At 46.5% G+C, this 22,649-nt stretch overlaps 1 protein-coding gene and 1 long non-coding RNA gene across 6 annotated transcripts in view; one reads left to right on the plus strand and one right to left on the minus strand.

Moving 5' to 3' along the window:
* Nucleotides 1-22,649, minus strand: part of ZNF385B (zinc finger protein 385B) — a 1,043,801-nt gene that overhangs the window by 155,443 nt on the left and 865,709 nt on the right. For all 5 annotated transcript variants that reach the window (XM_069225443.1, XM_069225442.1, XM_069225444.1 and 2 more), the window contains one exon: nucleotides 18,472-18,582. In XM_069225443.1, coding sequence (XP_069081544.1) covers nucleotides 18,472-18,582 — 111 coding nt within the window. The remainder of the gene's footprint in view (nucleotides 1-18,471; nucleotides 18,583-22,649) is intronic.
* Nucleotides 1-22,649, plus strand: part of LOC138285482 (uncharacterized) — a 71,767-nt gene that overhangs the window by 14,632 nt on the left and 34,486 nt on the right. The window lies entirely within an intron of this gene.

A 22,649-nucleotide genomic window follows, 5' to 3' on the forward strand; every position in this document is an offset into this window, starting at 1 on the left:
CGCAGCGTCGACTAAAGGCTGGCTGGATTGGCGAATGTTATAGTGCGGTATTCTCAAATTATGCTCGTGGAGTGGCGGTTCTAATCCGTAAGGGTTTGCGGTGGCACACTCAGAAGGTTATTGCAGATCCAAATGGTCGTTATGTTTTGATGCGTGGCATGCTGCTGGACAGAGCTTGTAGGCCTGTCTCGGTTTATGGCCCAAATACAGACGACCCCGAATTCTTCCGGGATGTGTGGCGTTTGGTTGATTCGCTGGGCAGCGACGCAGTGATCTGGGGTGGCGACTTTAATGTTGTTCTGGATCCTGCCATAGACCGTGAAAGCCAGGCCAGGGTGCGACATGTGTCTGCTGCTAGGGCTCTGATGTCTGTTATGAAGGAGGGAGCCTTGGTAGACATCTGGCAGGCTAAACATGCGACTGTATGGGAGGGCACATGCATCAATCACGCTCATAACAGTTGGTCCCGCATTGACCGCTGGCTTGGCTCCAGGGACGTGGAGCTCTGAATGCAGTCGGTAGAGCATATGGCGAGAACCTTGTCAGATCATTCGCCTGTCAAGTTGGTGCCAGCGGTGCCTGGTGGGCCTGGGCATGCAAGTTTGTGGCGCCTCCCCCATGGGGCGCTGAGAGACGCTGTATTCCGCGCGAAGGTCCATGAGAACATTATTCATTATTTTGCTGAGAACCGTGGCTCCGTGAGTTCGCGGGCACCTTATGGGAGGCCTTTAAGGTGGTGATTTGTGGTGTCTGCCTTGCGAAGCAGCATGGTGAACTAAAGTCGTTGCAAAGAGAACTGGCTGACTTGGAGGACCGGACTGTGGCTCTTAAGCGTTGCCTGGTGACGGACTGGTTGGGGACCACACTGGCTGCTTTGCAGGAGGCCGTGTCGCGTTACGAGGAGGCCTCGCTTTGGGAAATCTGCTTTCTGGGGAAATATACTAAGGTGCGTCCGTATGGTGAAGGCGAGAGAGCCAGGCGTACGCTGGTGCATATGTTGCGTAGACCCTGGGTCAGCAATTAAATTACTGAGATTGACAGTGCAGAGGGTACGCGGGTAGTGGGCACGGAGGGCGTACTGCGGGTGTCTACTGAATTCTTTGTGAATCTATATGCTGAGCCTTCCGGGCTGGATATTAATGCGGCTCGGGATTACTTCTCTGAGATCTCCTTACTCTGGTTTGATGATGTGCACATGGCCTATTTTGATGCCCCCTTCTCCATCGAGGAGGTTCTGGCGGCGCTCCGCAGTCTGCCTGGAGATAAGGCCCCTGGCTCGGATGGTCTGACTCCTGCGTTTTATCAGGAGTATGCTGAACTTTTGGCTCCTCATCTTCCAGAGGTTTATGCGGAGTCTATGGAGAGTGCGCGAGGCTCTGATTGTTATGATTATAAAGCCAGGTAAGGATCCACACTGCTGTGACTCATATTGCACGGTTGCAGCCATTGCTACCGAAGTTGGTACTGCCGGACCAGTCTGAGTTTGTGCCAGGTAGATCCACGTCTCACAATTTGCGCATGTATTTTGCGATTGCGAGTACGATTGATGCTGAGGATGATGCGACGGCGGTGTTTTTGGATGCTACTAATGCCTTCGACTCCCTAGCATGGGAGTATATGTTTGCGCTGCTTGCAAGAGTGGGCATGAGTGTGTGTTTTGTGCAATTGATCCGGCTGCTGTATTCAGAACCCACTGCTAGATTGCGGCTCATTGGAACTGTCTCGGACCCCTTCAGGATTGCTTCGGGGACCCGCCAGGGGTGCCCTCTCTCCCCGCTGCTATTTGCGGTGGTGATGGAGCCACTCGCGGCATATCTGCGGCAACATCATAATCAGAGGGGCTGCCGTTTCAACAGCGGCTCATTTTACTGTCCTTGTAAGCTGATGATATTGCGTTGTACATGCGCGAGCCGCAGAGAAATCTGGATGTGCTCCTCAATGAGATTGTACGATTCAGTGCTTTTTCCGGTATTGCGTTCAATTGGTCTAAGTCGGTGGTGATGCCCCTCTTGGGGGGGAATGGCGGAATTTGCCTCCCATTATCCGATAGGATGGGCGGATGGCCCGGTGCGCTATTTAGGAGTTTGGCTTAGCCGGGACGTGGAGACACTCTAGATGGCTAATTATGGCAAGGTGATAGCATGGTTGGAGGACAGGGTGGAGGCGTGGCGCTCGTTGCCGCTTTCACTTATGGGGCACATCGCGATATTGAAAATGGTGGTGCTGCCTCAATTCCTATACCTTTTTGTGAATCGGCCTCTATTCTTACTGGGAGCTTTTTGCTGCGCCTTCGGTCTGCTCTGATACGACTGGTTTGGGTCGGCGGGCAGCCCAGGATCTCCTGTGAGACACTGACACTACCCTTTGAGCTGGGTGGGCTTGCCGCCCCTGACTTGGAGCTTTATTATTACTGCGCTCAGGCCCATTTTGCATACTACTGGTAGCATCCTGCGCGGTATTTACCACAACTGGTGCCTGAAAGTGATGCGGTGTGGCCCGACTGCTTGTCCAGAGTGTTTGGGGCCCTTCCTCGTCGCAGGGTGTGCGGTGTGAGTACAGTGCAGTGCACTATCAGGGCGTGGATCACGGTGCTGCAACGGTCTGGTATGGGTGCGCCGTTTGCTCCCTCGATGTCGGTACTGGATGTTGCTGATGAAAGGATGTTCAGGGATGCAGGACTACATGACTTCCTATGAGGGTCGGACCTTTTGGAGCTGGGGAACTGGTTTGCGGACGGGTGCTTGGTCTCTTCGGAGACTGTGCTGGGGAGGGTCGCGATACCGCGTTGCATAGGCTGTATGTGCTGCGTGTTTGCGCGATGCTGCATGCGCGTTTCGCTGATCTTCCTGAGACTCCGCTGGTGTGTCCGGCTTTGGAGGTGCTGTGCCGGGTGCGGTTGCCGCGTAAGCTCATTACTAATTTATATAATTGTATACAGAATCAGAAGGGCGGCGCTGGCCTGGCTGCTAAGGTCCGGTGGGAGGCGGATGTGGGGGAGACTATTACAGAGGAAATGTGGCGGAAATGCTGTGCGCATATGAGGACCTTATCCCCCAATTACAGGCTACGGCTCATACATTTCAAATTTCTCCATTGCATATACTATACCCCAAAGGGCCTTTACACTATGGGCCTGCGCGCGGATGCGAGATGTGAGCGGTGCCGCGCTCCAAATGCTGATTTTATGCACCTTGCGTGGACCTGCGGGGATGTACACAACTACTGGATGGAGGTAATGAATATGGTTGAGGAGATAACCGGGTTACGGCTGCCCTTATCCCCTAAACTTGCATTGCTAGGATATGTTGAAGAGGTGCCGCTGACTCACAGGCGATTGGTGGGCCTATTGCTGTTGCTTGCGAAACGCAGGGTTGCGATGTGCTAGGGACATGGACGGGCTCCCCGTGGATCTGATTGGCTACATGATGCCTCATTCTGCCATGAACAATTGATGATTTTTTGGGAGCTGACCCCTGGGGGTGCCCGCCCGCGGGACATCTGGGGGCCGCTACATACCTATCTGGATTCCCTGTAATAGAGTTACTCGGATATGTGCTGGTGGGCCACGTGTGGGATGGTATGCATAATGTCGACTTCACATGCATCATGGCTGTTACGTGTGACTTGGTTGCTGCCCTGCCCTTCCTTCTTTTTCCCCCTGTTTGTATTTCTTTCTACCTGCAGTTGGTTATGGATGTTCTTGGCCTATGGATGTGCATTATTGGTCCCCTTATCTTCGGATTCTTGATCCTTGAATTCTTCCTCTTTTATGGAGAGGTCCTGGTCGAACCTGCTGGATGACATAGGGCTCGTGTCCCTGCTACAACGAACTTTGGTGCAGGTGGCGCGGTTTGGACCTTTCGCTCGTTGATGTGGGACTTTATACTGTTTCAATTCTGTATGCACCGTCCTAATGGGCTTTGATGAGGTTGGAGACTGCATTGTGAGAGGGCAGGCCCAGCCCAGCTAGGTGTGAATGACCACTCCTCCCTTCCCTTCCAGCAGAGATTTCTCATCAGGATAGGCAGGCTACACCCCAGCCCCCTTTATGTCAATGTCTATAAAGAGGTGCAAGCAGCCCAACTGTCAAACTGATTCAGACAAGGAATCCACAACAGAAACAGAGTCACAGAATTGTTTAAGCAAGGAAATGCCTACTTTCTGAAAGTGGAATTTTTAAACACATAATTTAAGAACAACTTTTACTAAAAGATGTATTTTTAAATTGTGAGCTCAGAGACCCTAAACTCCATATTTTCATCTGCTCCCAAAGGGAATCTGCACTTTAATAACTTTTAAAGGCAGCCCCCATATTAACATAAGAGAGAGATGGGCCTTGCGAAAGTGAAAAACGAATTGTGCAGTATTTCACTGTCAGGACATGTAAAACACATGGGTATATGTCCCTCCATTAACATACACTGCACCCTGCCCATGAGGCTACCTAGGGCCTCCCTTAAGGGTGCCTTAAATGCAGAAAATGGGAAGGTTTAGGCCTGGCAAGTGGGTACACTTGCCAAGTCGAATTGACAGTTTAAAACTGCACACACAGACACTGCAGAGGCAGGTCTGAGCCATGTTTACAGGGCTACTTATGTGGGTGGCACCACCAGTGCTGCAGGCCCACTAGTAGCATTTGATTTGCAGGCCCTGGGCACCTCTAGTGCACTATACTAGGGACTTACTATTGAATCAAATATGCCAATCAGGGAAAGCCAATTACATACACATTTTTTATGTAGAAGCGCTTGCACTTTAGCACGGGATAGCTGTAGTAAAGTGCCCAGAGTAACAAAACAGCAAAAACAGAGTCCAGCACACATCAACAACCTGGGAAACAGAGGAAAAAAGTTAGCGGAGACCACCCCAAGGATGCCAAGTTTAACACGTGTTCCCCCCTGCTGAAATTGTGGAGAAACTACCGAACCTCATGAGAGTTCTCATCATTAAGGCAGAAGAATCTGGACAGAGCATCAGCATTGGCGTGTTCTGTATTAGGGAGGTGTTCCACTGTAACATGCATCCCCTGTAGAGAAATGGACCACCTCAACAGTTTTGGATTCTCACCCCTCATCTGCATTAACCATCTGAGGGGCCTGTGGTCGGTCTGAATCAGGAAGTGAGTCCCAAACAAGTAGGGTCTTAGCTTCTTCAGCACCCAGACCACAGCAAAAGCTTCCCGCTCTATTGCACTCCCCCTCTGTTCCCTGGGAAGTAACCTCCTGCTAATGAAGACTACAGGTTAGTTTAGGCCCTCTTCATTAAGCTGTGAGAGTACTTCTCATTTCCCATGCTCTGAGGCATCTGTTTGCACAACAAACACCTTGGAATAGTTAGGTGCCTTCAGCACAGGTGCTGTGCACATGGCAGCCTTCTGGGCATCAAAAGCGGTCTGTCAAGCCACTGTCCAGATCACCTTTTTGGGTTGCTTCTTTGAAGTCAACGGATTCAAGGGGCAACAATGGTGCCATATCCCTTGAAAAACCTAATGTAATAGCCAGTGAGGCCTAAAAAGGCCTTCACCTCATCCTGGGTCTTGGGAGGCTCCCAAGCCAGAATGGTATTTATCTTTGGCTGTAGGGGTGCCACCTGGACACTCCCCACCCGGTGTCCCAAATACACCACTGAACCTTGCCCTATTTGGCACTTGCTTGCCTTAATAGTGAGGCCTGCCTTCTGCAGGACATCCAACACTCTGTAGAGGTGCTGCAAGTGTTTATACCAAGTGGAACTAAACACTGCAATGTCATCCAGGTATGCTGCGCTGAAGTCATCCAGCCCAGTCAACACCTGGTTAACCAACCTCTGGAATGTGGCGGGGGCATTCTTCATCCCAAATGGCATCACCTTAAACTGAAAGTGCCCAACTGGGGTAGAAAATGCCGTCCTATCCTTGGCCCCATCAGTTAGGGCGATCTGCCAATACCTCAGATGTCAAATCAAACGTGCTGAGATATTTTGCAGCTCCCAACCGATCTATGGGGAGCGCATCAGTTTTAGTGACCGCATTGAGACCCTGGTAGTCCACACAGAACCGGAGTTCTGGGGTGGCACCAGAAGCAGCAGCCTTTGGGACCAAGACCACCGGGCTGACCCAAGGACTGCTAGAAAACTCAATGACTCCTATGGATAACATCTTAGACACCTCATCTTTGGTGCTAGCCCTGACCCTGTCAGTCACCCTGTAAACTTTTTGTTTAATGGGTGGACTGTCCCCAGTGTCCACGTCATGTGTACACAGGTGTATGAGCCCTGGGATCAAGGAAAACAGAGAGGCAAACTGCCCCAATACCTGTCAACAGTCCATCTGCTGTTCTGCAGTCAGGGAGGGGGAGAGGTTCACTTCCTCCACAGAACCATCTTCTTCACCAGCGGACAGGAGGTAAGGAAGAGGCTCACTCTCTTCCTCCACCCTGTCATCTGTCGCTAGGAGTATGGACAATTCAGTCCGCTCAAAGTGTGGCTTGAGACGGTTCACATGCAGGACCCTTAGGGGGTTCCTGGGAGTTCGTAAGTCCACCAGGTAGGTGACTTCGCTCTTGCGCTCTACCACCTCAAATGGCCCAGTCTACTTATCCTGGAGCGCCCTAGGCTCCACTGGTTCCATGACCCACACTTTTTGCCCAGGCTGAAACTCAGCCAGAATGGCATTCTGGTCATACCACTGTTTCATATCTGCCTGGCTCACTTCCAGGTTCTCTTTGGCGAGAGCTCTGAAGCTGGCAGTCTGGTTTCGGAAAGGCAACATGTAGCTGAATACATTCTCGGGAGGTTTACTGGAGGCTTTCTCTAAGCCCTCATATGCCAGACTCAAGGGTCCCCTAACAGGGTGGCCATACAGTAACCCAAAGGGACTAAAGCCAACCCCTTTTTGAAGCACCTCCCTGTAAGCAAACAGAAGGCATGACAAGAGGACGTCCCACTTCCACCTCAAGGGCTCTGATAGGCCCATGGGTATGCCTTTTATATTGCAGTTGAACCTTTCAACCAGACCTTTACTTTGGGGGTGGTAAGGAGTAGTAAACTAATAAGTTACCCCACATTCCTGCCACAGAGACTTCATATATGTGGATATCAAGTTGGTACCCCTATCAGATACCACTTCCTTGGGGAACCCCATGCGGGTAAAAAGAAAACATCAATGCACGACCCACCACGGGGAAGTGAGTGATCTCAGTGGAATGGCTTTGGGGTACCAGGTGGCATGGTCCACCAAGACCAGGATGAACTTGTTGCCAAGACTGTCTTGGGATCCAGAGGCTCCACAATGTCAATATTGACCCTTTTAAAGGGGGTACTAACTGCAGGAAAAGGTTGGAGGGGAGCCTTACATTTCCCTCCACTCTTACCTGACAAGTTGGACAAGACTTGCAATGAGCATCTGAGTGCCTGCACATTAGGGGCCAGTAAAAGTGGGTGACAAGCAGTTCAATGGTCTTGTCCTGCTCCAAATGTCCAGCTAAAGGCACATTATGAGCGAGACCCAGTAGGAAGGCTCTGAAGCACTGGGGTACCACCAGCACACGGGCTGACCCAGGCTCAGCAACCTTAGGCTCACTATACAGGAGGCTGTCCTCCCAATAAATCAGGTGAGATTCTGGCTCCTTGCCAGCTGCCAGGTCTGCAGCCTGCTGCCGCAAACCCACTAGAGTAGGGCATGTCTTCTGTGCCTCACAGAACGCCTCCCTGGTGGGTCCCCCTTCCTGCTGCCACTGTGACAGCTCAGGGACCTCCCCCAGTTCAGCTACCTGTTCCCCTGTAGGCTCCAGGGCTTCACCCTCAGACTCCGCCTCCTCCCAGACCGTGTGGAACTTCTGGGGCCGGTTTCCCACCCCCTTTGCCCTTCCTCCTTTTGGCGGTCCTCTGTACCACTGTTTCAAGCTCCAGGGGCTCTTGCCCACCCTCACAGCCTGCCATTGAACTGGTGGATACGCATACCCAACCAGGCAGACCCAACATCTCTAAGTGTGGCCTGTGTGCCACCTCCTTTCAAGGGGAATCCTCCAGGTCATTTCCAAGTAAACAATCCACAGGCATGATTGGACTCACAGCTACTTTGTAGGAACCTGAGACCCCTCCCCTCCATTCAAAGGGAACCTGCACCACTCTGCACAGGCGCTCTGAGTTGTCCACTGCAACTACTTGGTGAAGTACATGGGGATCTATCTGCTCTTCAGACACCAGGTGACTCCTTACTGTAGTCACACTGGCTCCTGTGTCTCTCAGAGCCTCCACTCTCTGTCCATTAATGGTCACCCACTGCCTGTATTTTTTAGTGTTCTCAGGCACGAGGGTTCTCTGGACCATCTCACTGTCCCCCATCGTGACGAGGGTCATCTCAGCTGGCTCCCACCCACCTGGAGCTAACTCCTCCCCAAGCGCTGCACTAACCAAACCCTGGGACTGTACACCAGTGGGTGCCAGTGTACTCTTGGGGCATTTGCCCCCCCCACATGACCCAGCTGGTCACACGCATAACACTTACGTGGGGGACCCCCTTCCACAGGTTTCCCTTTGGAGAACCATGGCTCCTTTTCACTGGGGGGGTGGGAATCCTTACCCTGGGAATTAGCTTTGGGCCCCTTAGATAATTCTCCCTGTTTACCCTTCCCCCCATTTCTTCTGAGAGGGACCCTGCCCACCCTTGGCATGGTCTTCCCCATACCTCTTGAGGACCCTGGTGCCCTCCCAGCGGTCCGCTTCCTGCGCAAGCTTCCTGGGGTCAGTCAGCTTGCTGTCAATTAGGTGCTGGCAAAGCTCTGGAAAACATAAACTGTACAAGTGCTACCAAGCAATTAAATTGTAAGGCCCCTCATATGTTGTCACCTTACTGCCCTTCACCCAACCATCCAGTGACCTGCAAAATGAATCCACACACTCCAACAGGGTTTGAGACTCTTTCTTTTTGTAGGACCTAAGCTTGTCTTTATACTGTTCAGGGGTCAGACCATATCTTGTGAGTAGGGCGTCTTTCATTATGGGGTAGATGAATCCCTGAGGATCCCCTAAGGATGTCAAGGTGTCCCTCCCCTCTACCTCAAAGTGCAGACCCGCCCTCTAATGAGCTTCAGGGACCAGATTTATATGGAGAGCAGACTCATACCACTTTAACCACAATAATATGTCATCCTCCCTTTTGTAGTCTTTCACTAGGTCTTTTGGAATGTGCATCCTTCTCTCGGGCTGCACTGTACTGTTGCTGCCACCATCTCTACTAGACTGGCTCCTCTGAACCAGGTCCCTCAAGCTGAGGTCATGAGCCATCACTAACTTCTTCTCCTCTATGGCCATCCTCCTCTCTTCCATCCTAAATCTTTCTAACTCCAACTGGTGAGCTCTCTCTGCCTGTCTGTCCTGCAACTCTTCAGGAGTCAGACCCTTGGATGACACACTGCTACCTGCCCTGGAGACCCTCCCCGGACAGAACAGGCCCACCCACAATACCATTGTGTATGGATTGCGCTTCCTCCACCTCATCCTCCTCCTCCACTTTGTGTCCTTCAGCTTCCTTGGCTGTCACCCAGGCCCTCAGCGCTTTTTGCAGCTCCTCCTTCCTGATGGAGCCCTTAATGGGACAGGCAAGATTTTTTACAGAACTGCTTCAACTGAGCCACTGTATAGCTCTCTAGTTTCCCTGGGTCAAAGGCGGCTCCAACTGATGCATCTCCAGATTGAGACATGATTAAGAGTTATCAGAAAATGCAAAGTTCAAAGGCAAAAACAATGAAGTTCAAAGAAAAGTCAACCAAGGATCACCCAATATGGAATATGAAAAATTCCAAAAATAGAGCAAAAAGAAAAACTGTACGTGGTCACGTAATGGTCTGTACTGAAAACAGTAGTGTGCACTTAATCACTGTATGTCAAGTACAAATACAAGTTCAAATCCTCACAGCTGATCACCAATGTTAGAAATAGGGTCTTTTGTTGGCAGTCAGTTTACCCCCTGTCCAAGCAAGGACCCTCACTCTAGTCAGGGTAAAGGAGAGTCACACTCAGTTAACCCCTGCTCACCCCCCTTGGTAGCTTGGCACGAGCACTCAGGCTTAACTCAGAGACAATGTGTTAAGTATTTGTACCAACACACACAGTAATACAGTGAACCACTACAAAATGACACAACACGGGTTTAGAAAAATAGCAAATATTTTATCTAAATAAACAAGACCAAATACAATAAAAATCCACAATATACAGTTAAAAATATGAATTTAGCATTTAAAAGTAACAGTGATTTGAGGTAAAAACACTGCAAGTTGGTAAAATGCGGCATCATAATGGAGTAGTTTCCTACAATGCGACACCAATGGCGCCGTTCATGGAGTCGGTCGACCCCCAGGTACTGTACCTTCAGAACAAGTAGAAAACAGGCCGGTGCCTAGAGTCGGGGAGAGCGGCTTCACTGGGTCAGATACGGTGTTGGTTCCGGTGCTATGGGGCAGAAGGACTGTGGCGTCGCGCAGCGGCGTCGGGTCCTCTCTACAGGGCGGTGGAGGTGAGGCGGAGTTGGATGTGAAGTCCGTCCCTTGGTTCCAGCAGATGCGCAGTCCAGCGGAGTTACGATGCTTCAAGGTGACCTCACGGGGTCGTGACGACATCACAGGCACTGCAATGGAATCGGCTCATCACAAACGTTGGACTTACGACACTCTGGTGTCAGTAAAGTTGCACAGGGTGTGCGGTTGCAGGGACACGAGGTCTACAGGGTCGTCGGACAGTCCACGGCCTCGGGCAGGCGGCTTTGCGTCTCTTGGGTAGTGGCGTCAGCTCACAGGGTCGTCAGATTTGCGTTCAGCAAGGTCCACGGCCTCGGGGCACGCAGCATCGCGATTCCAGGAAGCAGCGTCCTTTGTGAAGTCGCATGGTGGCGTCCGGCGTCGCTAGACTGTTTTTTCTCCAGGAATTCACTTCCAGGGATCCAGGAACTTGAATGGCACCTTTTGGCAAGCTAGAGTCCACAGCCAATAGATTCAGGTCTGGGTGGTGAAGCCTTTGCTGTCCCTGAGTATTCAAAACAGAAGACAAGCTCTACTCCAAGACCTTGCAACCACTTCTCAAGCAGGAATGCAACAAAGTCCAGTCTCTGTCCCCTTGCACAGGCAGAACCAGCCATTGCATGATAGCCTATCACAGTCACGGGCCAGGGCAGCACTTCTCCTCAGCTCTCCAGCTCTTCTCTAGGCAGAGGTTCCTCTTGAATCCTTGAAGTAAACTACTTTTCAGAGGTTTGGGGTGCTCTTCTTATACCCGTTTCTGCGTTTGAAGTAGGCCTACTTCAAAGTAAAGTTTCAAGTGTCTGTGAGATCCTTTCTGGTCCAGGCCAGGCCCTAGCCACACACCAGGAGGTTGGAGACTGCCTTGTGAGAGGGCCGGCCCAGTCCATCTGGGTGTGAATGACCACTCCTCCCTTCCCTTCCAGCACAGATGGGGAGTCAAAATGACTGCTAGACAAAACTCTGATCTCTCTGTAGCAGGAACATTAATCACAAGAGGTATCTTGACATTTTAATTGCTTCCTGAAGGCTGGACGGACAAGGAACTTTTCGGCAGGTGCTTTTAAATCCCAAGTTTTGTAAGTTATTGCTAAGTACAGAGCCCTTCTGAGGTCAGCGCCCCCCCCCCCCCCCCACTCCAGGCCAGCACCCTGTGCAGCCGCACCACTCACACCGCCCTAAAGCCGCCCTGTTGTAAGATGTTCTTTTCACTGTATTACAAGCGCTTCATGGTCTATGGCATGTGTAATATGGCGGAAAGGACATCAGCCACGTTTTGACAGGGTATCTTGGCTGCCCAACTGTAATTAAGGCCCTTTTGTCACCATACGAAAAAGACTTTAATCTCCAGAAACTGAGTTTTGGTATGTGGATTTTTTGTATAAGTCAAAAGCACATTATTAATAATACAGATTGAGAGTAAAGGGGAGAACAGAGGTAGCAACCAGATATGAGTTGCTAAGTCCGCTTGCAACTAATGTGCGTCCCAAAGATCTTTTCCCTATTATCAGTGTCATGTTAAGTTTTACTAGAGAAGATGACAGGCTGCTTATTGCTACGTAAAAAGAGAAAAATATGCTGACTTGCTTTCGCACAAAACTTAGAAGCCAACCCAGAAAGGTTTTTTCTCATTGAACACAGACAGTGCCCGAAATAAGTCAAATGTGTGCAGTACTGAAATATGCATGATTCACAATAGAAAACGTAAGTGCAATTTATATGAGTGTGTGCTACGTGCATGTCAGAATTTAGCACATGCAAATGCCAAATTGGTATGAAAAAGTACCACAAGACATGTTAGAAACAGTTTCAAAGGACACCCAATGCAATATTACTTTATTGCCTAATGTTATGCAATTTGGGGCACGTTTTAAAAGTATCTGAGCATCTAATTTACACCCTATTGGAACTGCAGTCTAGTGCACCAGTCAAGCCAGTAAACACCAGATGAATATTGAAAGGGGTTTAACGTATGAGAAAAATACTGTCTTTTGTGAAACAAACTGTAAAGGTAAAAACTGAGAAACATAGAAGATTTCCTCTCAACCGAGATGTGTACTCTGTGAACTGTATACATTGAGACCACGCAGAATTAGGGAAATGTGCATGTCAAAATTTTACATTTGTACCGTACAATTATTATTGCATTTTAAGCAATACATACAAAACATTGCAGGCCACACACATAGGCTTAGTTTATGCTTTGTATTACATACATATTTTCCATGAATGTGCAACTCAATAACACACTTTTTTAAGTGCATGTGGTTAGTTTGATAACTTTTGCCAGATCAGAGAGAGCGCAACATGTTAGAATTTCACGAAGAGAGAGATATAAGTAAGAAAACCTGTCACTCCGCTGCCCAACATCCCCAAGTAAATCCACCTCAGCTCTAGTCACTGCCTTTTCAGGTTTGTTCCTTCTTTTCAACTCGTTTGAGTTGATTCTGCCTTTGATCATAATGTTCTCTGATATATTTTCAGGTTATATGGGGTCGGATAGGAGAGGGAACATATTTGAATTAGTTTTCTTTCACATATATTATAATCTCTACTCAGGCCAAGGTCTTTGCTTTGCCAGTCAGGGGTCCAAAATTTGCTGCGGGGGCCCCACAAAGTTCAAGCAACAGATTCTAGGTTAAAAAAAGTCACCTCCAACATCTGGAGCCATCTGGTGTGACTGGTAGTTAGTTACCTAATCATTAATCAAAACGGTAGGCCTACTTCAAAAGCTATTGCAATTTTTGAAGCATAAATTCAGTGCCATAAAGAATCGCAGAAGTAGGGAATAATGGATGAGGGCCTTGACTTAAACACACTGAAAGCGCGTGCACCAGTGTACTTAAAGCCAGTCTTACTTTTAGCAAAAGGCACGACAGAAAGCCCCATTCTTAGCAGACGCAAGCTCGGCGGAACTCGAGGAATCAAGAAATCTGAGGACCTCCATAACTGGTGCTGGCCGGTAAAATGACTCGTAGCCAACACCAACAAAATGCCAAATGAATGTGCACTCGTCCTTTCGATGATCCCGAAGGGCTGATCCAAAAATAAGTCCGTTGTCCAATGAGCTGCATGTTAGAAAATGCCGCAGCTGTATTATGCGCGCCTTTGTTTTGCCTTGCGGGTCAGAGATCAATAGACTTTTTCTGTTAGGAAATTCATATTGTGAGACTGGTTTATTTATAGCTTCCGCCCTCCTACTTCCTGACATGGAAATACCCGATAGATTTATACGAAGATTTATGTTTCCTGCACTTGTCTGCTTAAATTTACCAACATATTCCAGTAACAGGACCAAACAAATTATCTTCCGTATTAAAGATTCATAAAGAACAATATACACGTATGTATGCCATTAAAAACTTCACAAACAGCAGTGCTCAATAAAAGTGTAATTGTTAAAGTGCCCGGCGAAGCAATATTATAAAACATTAATGATACACTTTGACCTAACCTCAGAACGGACAGTAAGGTGTTTAATCCAACGATGACACTGTACGGGTTTTCAAAACGTGGGCAAAAAACAAGGAAATAAAGCAGCCTCTGGTGTAATCAGCCAATAAACGAGGGTATAGTAAGACAGCAGGTGACGCATTTGTGACACAAAAAGTGTTTTTTGTTAAAAAAGAAAAAAAGAAAGAAACACAAATAACTGAAGGGAGCAAACTTTTTTTGTGTAAGAGCCCTCTGCTGGCGCTGCCAAATGGTGTGATTGCCCAGTGGCCATGGTGTCTTGAATCAAAATCATGCTTCCTTCCTCTGTCATCCTACACTTCCTGCCTATTATTCAATCTTCCAGGTTATTTTTTAAACCTGTTTTTCCCTTTGTCACCTTTTTCCTCTATTTTTTATTTTTCTTTCTTTGTCTCTCTTCTGCTTTTCTCTCTCCATTGTTTCAGATCTGATGCTAAAACATAATCTGGTTCTTGTTCTTCTAAAATAAGACCCAGTGTCCGCCACTTGTAACTAGTGGCACAAATTAAGCATCTAACACAACCAATTAGAATACAAGTAAATGTTAGACTCCACTAAGGTTATCGGATGACTACAGGTGACTCCATGTCACTAAGGATACAATTCTCTAGTCCTCTGTGTGTTTTTTTTTATAAATCAGGGCTTTCAGGTATGTTATGCTAAGAACTTTGGCAACAATTACTTTATTTAGCTGCACCTTCCTGCACATTTTCTTACATTCATATATGGTTCTCAAACACTAAAAACATAACTGTTGCCAAAGTATGTATACTGGAATGGAAAAAACGAAACCATGAAGATATATTTCCTATGCAGTGCATCAGTTTCACAGAGTTTTTCCGAGGTGGGATTCGTATTTTACAGTGTCAATTTATTTTCCAGGTACCCCACATGTGGTCAAGGTGCGATCACGAGTAAAAACAGTATCTGTATTAGCGGCATTTGATTGACACTGTAAAATACGAATCCCACCTTGGAAAAACTCTGTGAAACTGATGCACTGCGTAGGAAACATACCTTCATATCAAGTAATAAGTACCAGTGGTCTTTTGGACTGAAATGGATCTTTTTAATTGCGAGAAGCCTTGAAAAAGTCCTATAATAGGACAAAACACGTGTCGGCTGAATCCTGTCAACATTTGCGAGAATACCTGCAGATGGATTTTTAATTTTTTTGAACTGTTAAAAAAAGTAGGCTGGACTATGCATTAATATTCAATTTATTTCAAATGTACTTGAATTGCGACTATTAAGAATTGAATTCTGCAATGGAAATATTTTTGTTTAATAAATAGATATATATAGCAATCTGCTACATACCTGTATATTTATGTAGTGACTACTGTTTCTGACTATATTTTGTTTCTACTTGAAACTTGCATATTCTAATTGGTATGCAATGATTACTGAATTTAGCATTTTGGACAGCTAGGGTTCATGGAATTATGATTGTGTGTGCTCCACTAATTGCTTTTGTCTTGATACTTTCAGGTATGTTGGTTAAACTGGATTTAGTGAAGTGAATCAGGACTGAAACTCCCTGAATGCATTAGGTTGTAAAACAAAAACCCACATCAGTTGTTGATGGCATTGTGCCATCTGGCGACCTTATAGTTCGTACAATTACTAAAAGCACAGATTATCAGTAGTGTGTAATATCCACTGTAGGATACTGGGCTGCACTTTTTAACCATACAAGTCACTGGAACTGAACTAGAATTCAAGTGCCTGGTTTGTGCACAAGACATAAACGCCACACATCAAATTGAGTGCGAAGAGAGCATCCTGGTTCTAAGTCTGGTCAGGTGCGTTTTTGACAGTCTGAGGTGAACAACATCATAATAGTCAAACCTCAAGGAAACCACAATGAGTCCCAGTACAATTTGGTGAAAAATCATCTGATCAGCATGTGAGGATTCTAAACAGTTCTCATAAATGCAAGTCTGTAGTCTTGGTAAGAGGATTGACTTGTGGAGTGAAAAAGCAGTCACCGTTGAACAATACACCTAGAGCATATGTCTTTCTGGTAGGAGGAGGGGAGAGACCTAAGAGTTGGCTAAGGGAAAGGTGTATGTGAAGAACTAACTGGGCCCTTAAGCTGGACCATGTGTGGCCTCTGCAGCAGAGCCAGTTGGGCTTTATCAAATGGCGTACATATTTCACTAGGTTATCATTTCTAAGAGGATCCACAGAACTTTGCTCTAATTTAAGCGAGCGCTAGGTGTCATCTGCATACATGTGTTAGCTAATTGTTTGTTTATTGACAAGTGAATGTGCATAACCGTGAAGCTATAAAACAGGAATATCAAGAGGGTCAGTACCTATGGAACTCTAAATCGATTGAGGGGATTTCTGATAGGAAGTAACTACGTTTTATTTGCTGGGTGCAGTACTTAAAAAGGAAGTGAACCAAGTTCAAGACGTTCCACATACATGTGTAGACAAGTGTATAAGCAGCATGTGATGGTCTATTATGTTGAATGCTTCTTAGATATCCGCGAGGGGATTTGGGCATAGATCTGGCCTTGGCAACAGAGGTAATAGGTTTTTCTTAGTTAAGCTTCTTTTTTTAAACAAATGCACATGACAAAAGTCACAGCACAAACCATATAAGCAGCTGCACAGAATATAATATTCTATTTATTATCAGTGGGTCATGGCACACTTGAGGCATTGCTTCCCATGAGTCATGGCCCCTAAACACACTAAACAATAGTAATAAATAGCACTTTGCACTCTGAAGTTCTTACTAGCACTGTAGATATGTGTTCAAAAGTACCACTAGAAACACAAACTAAAACAGAACAATGAGGCTATGTCCATAATAATAACAATATACCAATGGCTCTCAGAAGGGGTGCAAACTACAACAAAGGCATTGAGGTATCTACATCCCACCTTTTTGCATTATTATCCTACATCCCGTGGTTTTTGAATGCTTGGTAATAGTAACATGTAAAATTACTTCTGAAATAATTATTTGTCCTAATGAATACCCCCTATTTATTGAGGATGGGCAGAAATGTATATTTGCCTCATTGGTTGAATAGGAATATAAGCTGTAGTTGGTCCAAAACTTCGAAATCTGTTATTCTTATTGGTTGTACCATCATCAATTTGTTGTCATCTGCACACTTTTTTGAGCTACTGCTGCAGCTTCTAATGGATATATGAACTACTAGCTGTAATAATCAGACATGGTTCGGGATATTGTGTAATCTAAAGAAAATGTCATTTACTGTCCTATACCAAAGGCTTTCTTGTGCTTTCTTTCTTCTCTCCTTTTCACTCCCAGCCCATGACTGTGGCATGAAGGGGAGGAGAGAAAGCAAGCACTAATGCTAGGGGTGTTTTGTTCCGCCTGCGGAGCTGGCAGAATTTTGGTTACGCCATGTTAATCTTTAATACAGAGCTCTGGTCAAAGTTCGCCAATCGCCGCATGATGGAATTTTTTGTCCTGCAAGACTCTACAAAATGCGAGCTGGTGAGCGTAAGCACAATTTGGTGTCCCTTACTGTAATTTTCTAATGTGGGTAGTCACGGGTGGCCGCAAGAGGTTGCAGTTAGAGGGCTGCTATTTGAGTAGATTTGCTGCTGCTCGAGTAGATTTTCTACTCGAACGGCAGCAAAATCAGCTCCAATGGTCACGCGCTCTTCTGCAAATACATGGTGCAGTTTGAGCCCATTTTCAGTGCTCCTCCGCGACCTCCGCTAACTTGTATCACTAGCAGCACAAGCTGCATATTTTCTGCCCATTGGTGGAATTCTGTGGAATTTCTTGGAGTTTTTATGTAATTCTGCAGAACTTTGTGGAGTGAAAATCCACGAGTTCGCCCACCCCTAATTAATGTTTCTAATGAAAATATTTTAGTTGAAATGGCATATATTTTCATCTAGGCATGTATTAATATCCAGCTGCTGTAGTGAATCACCCTATAACCTGTTTGTGTTACAAATTTAATGCAATTTCATCACCGCAGCATTAGGCAAGAACTGTGAGGTGCAATCATTGGGTTTCAAATTTAGTACATAGAACACTGAAATGGTACCTTATAGTGAGTTTTTTTGGGTTTAATATGACCAAATATCATTTCCGTAAGAAACCAATGAAACTGACGGGTGTGTAGTGGGCGTGGTTAAAAGCCCAGAGAGAGATTACAACAGGGGCCAGAGCACTTGTGCGCTCGACTCTAAAAATTAAAGCGTGTTCACATGGCGTCCTTTCAAATTAAGAACAATTGTCCTTCTGGTACTCTCATTTTCAAAGCGCTCCCCACTGAAAATCAATTATACCAGATGCGATACCGTGAGCGGTAAAATACATTATAACAGACCACCATGTACTTAAAGAATCACACTGTGCTGCATTTCATTAGATTACTCGTGGCTGCTGGCTGTGTGTTCCCTGAAGTGGGCGCGCGCATCAACACGCAGGTGTTTCTAGCTCGAGGGCGGGCTCACAGATTAACAGCTACACATCAATAATATAACAAGTGCTACTCACATCCGAGTTAAAGCGGAGCTGGCAGACATTGCAAGAGATCACTTGTTTCTTCCTGGGTGGAATGGACACCCCAAATGTGTGGTTTATGACGGCTTTTTGCACAGGATCCATCTAAGGGGGTAAAAAAACCAAACATGAACAACCATAGGAATAACATAAATACACAACACATATTTCTTAACCGGATCACAACATAACTCAGTCTTTGTTACACATTTCAGAGTTTCAAAAGGAGTCAGCCATGATGTTTGCGTGCTTCATGCTCTGAGCTCAGAATAATGCAGGCTGTGGCGTTGGTACCACTGTATAGAAATCAGTGAAAGATGGGGCAGCTACCGTACACAAAGGGACATCTAAACTCAACAAAATATATATTCTGTACCAGAAATACAAAATCAAGTGCATATAAAGCAATGTGCCGTGCCATGTTTCCTGTCCTAGAACATAAATGACTATACAAAAGAAGTAAAATGTACCCTTGTTTTTCAGTCTCAATGACGGGCACACGCACAAGTTTGATTCAAAAGAAAGTTCCCTTGAGTCAAGTGGTTCGCATTGAATATCCATGACACACCAACAAAATATAAATTAAAATAAACCTTGTAAATTAGTTGTATAAGTCTAGACATCGGTCCATAATTCGTTCCACTCGACGTTGCTTGCTTCAAGAGCATGCTCAAAGAGGCCTGTTTCTGTTTTTTCCAATACCCTCTGAAAACGAGCCCAGTAAAAGACGTATTTATCTAGGGCAAAAATGGTCTCGACAAGTACCTGTAGCGCTTACTGTGTGACTAGAAACCACTTGCCAATGGAACCAGGAAACGCAAACGACGGTAGAGCTTGAGAAACGCGGTAGTATTAATTCTCTGGCGCGTCCAGATCAAACTCCGCAGGAAATGATGTGCGAGGAACAGCCATCAGACAGCATTCTCCGTCTCTGTGGACTACGCAACGCAGGTGTAAATTTTGGACTCCGCGTCTCAGAGGTCAGGGCCTGGGATCCAGCTCGGAGTAAGTGGCGTTAGCTCCCAAACAAGGGACTTGTAAGAAGGCAGCGCATGATGAGAATTCAAGAAGGTGAGACATTAACAATTGATAGGTTTTACAGGGCGTTTGAATAGCCAAATTCTATCTGCCTGACAGCAGGTTAACGCCATGATGTAACCGATACAGGAACGCTAAATTACAAACACCATCTGAATCTACGCCCATGTGAGGTGTTCCCACACACAGCGCTATTTAAAGTTACCCTGAAATGGGGCGAAGGCTGCTAATAGTACGGCTTCCAGCTTCTATTTTAACCTAAGGTGCCAAATAAGGCCCCCGAACTGCGCGGAGATTTTATTCATTGTTTAAAAATCAGGCAGATTGGATTTAAGCAGCATTTTGAAATAGCAGCTGTGCAGGACATAAGTATAAAAAACAATGGGGGTCTAATCTGCATATGTAATAACATGCAGTGACGTCGTGGGGTTTCGCAGAACGTTATGCTACACCCAGATAATATTCCTTATGTAAAAGAGATGGGAATACTTTACAGCCAAACTGAGCTAGTGTACGTATGAGAATATAAATGTGTGTCTACAGCGTTTGTTTTCCTATCTAAACCAAACATACACACACATTAGCTTGTTGTCTGCGCGCAAAGCTATGAATATGTTAGACAATGGGTGAGTCTACATTTAAAGCATAAGCCATGCATTTCTAAACATTTAATAATTTTGCTTAATATGATTTAATGGTTTTCTCTATATACTTGATCTACAAATAAAATGATGAACACATTGATTAGGAAGCTGCTTCCTCTTATCGTTTGCACATATTTAGTGCTGATGAAGTTAGCAACAACAGTGATATATGACATTAAACCAGTACTTAATTTGCAGTCGTGGTTGCCGGTGGGCGACACCGGCACTATTTTCTTGCAGGTCGATCACATGGGCAGTCCCAATCCTAGGTAAAGAAACTTCCTTTTTGGTGCTGCTCGTCTCACCATCTTCGGAGACCTGTTAAGGCTCAGGAATTGGGTGCATTTTGTGGGCAGCCTGCCACCTGCAATGAAGCCACTTTGATCACGGACAGGACTTGGAACATAGAGAGGGGATAGAAGGCTGTGTAATTTACACTTCATCTGTCTTTGGTTGACTTGCAGTTGTAGCAAGAGCGGAAGTGTTTGTATTAAAGCACATAGGGGCATATTTACAAGCCTCCTTGTGCCACATTAGCGTCATTTTTTTAAACGCCAATGTGGTGTTAAGGAAGCATTTTTTCCGTGCCATATTTACAAAGTGGTGCAATCCATGAATTGTGGCACTTTGTAACCCCTTGCACCACATTTTGCCTGCGCCAGACATAATGTATGCAAGGGGGGCGTTGCTGTGCTAGGAGGTCTGCATAAATGGCGCAGTGAAATTTACAAGATTTCACTGCACCATTTTTGGCATCATTTTTAATGCCTTATAATAACACACCCATATTAACCTATGGGCCTCCTTGCACTTTGCTGACTAGTCTCAACATTTTTGACACTAGTGCAGCAAAGTGCCCCAGTGGCGTAAAAAATTCTGACGCTATTGGTCTAACGACCGCCATGGTGCACCGTATCATAAATACAGTGCTACCATGGTGTTGTTAGGTGCCAGTAAGGGGGGGGGGGACAAGAAAGGTGGCACATCATCTATCATATCTATGATGTGCCATTTTCTTGTAAACATGCTCCAGAGTGTTTATTATAGAGTGGACCATACTGCACAATAGCTTGTGTACTGTGCAGTGTTTTCATACACTTTTCATGCAGCAGATACTGTACAGAGGCATTATACAGTACTAGAGGCTTATATTGTTTTACAGAGTACAGGACACACATACTGAAAACTAAATCACAGTGTACAGGGACTTAGGCCCTGATTTATACTTTTTTTGCCCCGCATTAGTGCAATTTTTTGACACAAAAGCAGCGCAAACTTACAAAACACTTGTATTTTGTAAGTTTGCGCCACTTTTGCGTCAAAATATGACTCGAATGTGGGGCAAAAACAGTATAAATCAGGGACCTAGACTCTACAGGAGGTTCATATAAGGTCTCAATCGGCACTCGGGTCCTAGACATTCTTACTACACCCAGCTCTCCTTTATTCGCCATTCCTGTACAACACCCCCCTCCATTGCCCATCTGTACTATCCCACATCCAGTAGCGGCAGGCAGCTTTAAGAGGGAGGGGGGCGGGTGGGAACGCACCCCCCCCATATGCGCATTCTTTCAGACACGCACGCACGCACATCCATTAACAACACTCGTAACATTCAAACATGCACACACGCACCAAACATTCATTTTAAAAGATCAAACACACTCATTCTTTCACACACACAGGCACGCACATCCATTAACAACATTCATAACATTCAAACATGCACACACGCACCAAACATTCATTTTAAAACATCACACACGTACTTACCTTCAGCCTCGAGGTCCCAGGAGGATTGGGACTGCTGCCTTCCCTCAGGTCAGCCAATGAGGGAAGGCAGCAGTCCCAGCCTCGTCACAGAGTGGGATGGGGTGAGTGAGACTGCTGACCCTACCACACTCTGTGACAAATTGTCACTGATTGACACTCACCCTGGGCGCTTCAGGGCTAAACCTGAAGTGCCCAGGTTGAAGCCAATGGGTGACGTTTTCCTCGTCACCCAGGGTAGGGCCTCAAGGCACCTTTGCTGAGCCGAGGAGGTCACACCCATAAGAGCTGTGACCTCTTCAGCCCAGCAAAGTTCAGCTCAGGCAGGCAGGAGTCTGCGCAAATCATGCATGTCTCACTCCTGGCTGTCTGAGCTGAAAATGAAGAGTGTCTGTCAGGCTGACCTTTGTTCAGCCTGGCAGACACTCTTCATGAGAGGCAAAAGGTAGGGGACGTGGCCCCTCTGCCCTAAAGAATGGGCCGCGCCTGCCCACGTCCTCTCTCGCCACATAGACTGCTACCCAATATTCCTCAAAACCAACCGCAAGCTCCCTACTGGGAGTAATGGCAAATCATAAAGGTTGGCAGCTATCTAGCAAGATGTGCTGTTCCTGTCCCCTGCACATCAAAGAGGGTGACAAGAAACCATGGTTTGATAGGCAGGGCAAATGAATGGATGGGAGGGGCAAGGGGATGTCACGGGTGCCCCTATTATTATTA

Source organism: Pleurodeles waltl, chromosome 3_1 (assembly GCF_031143425.1).
Source record: "Pleurodeles waltl isolate 20211129_DDA chromosome 3_1, aPleWal1.hap1.20221129, whole genome shotgun sequence".
NCBI lineage: Eukaryota > Metazoa > Chordata > Amphibia > Caudata > Salamandridae > Pleurodeles > Pleurodeles waltl.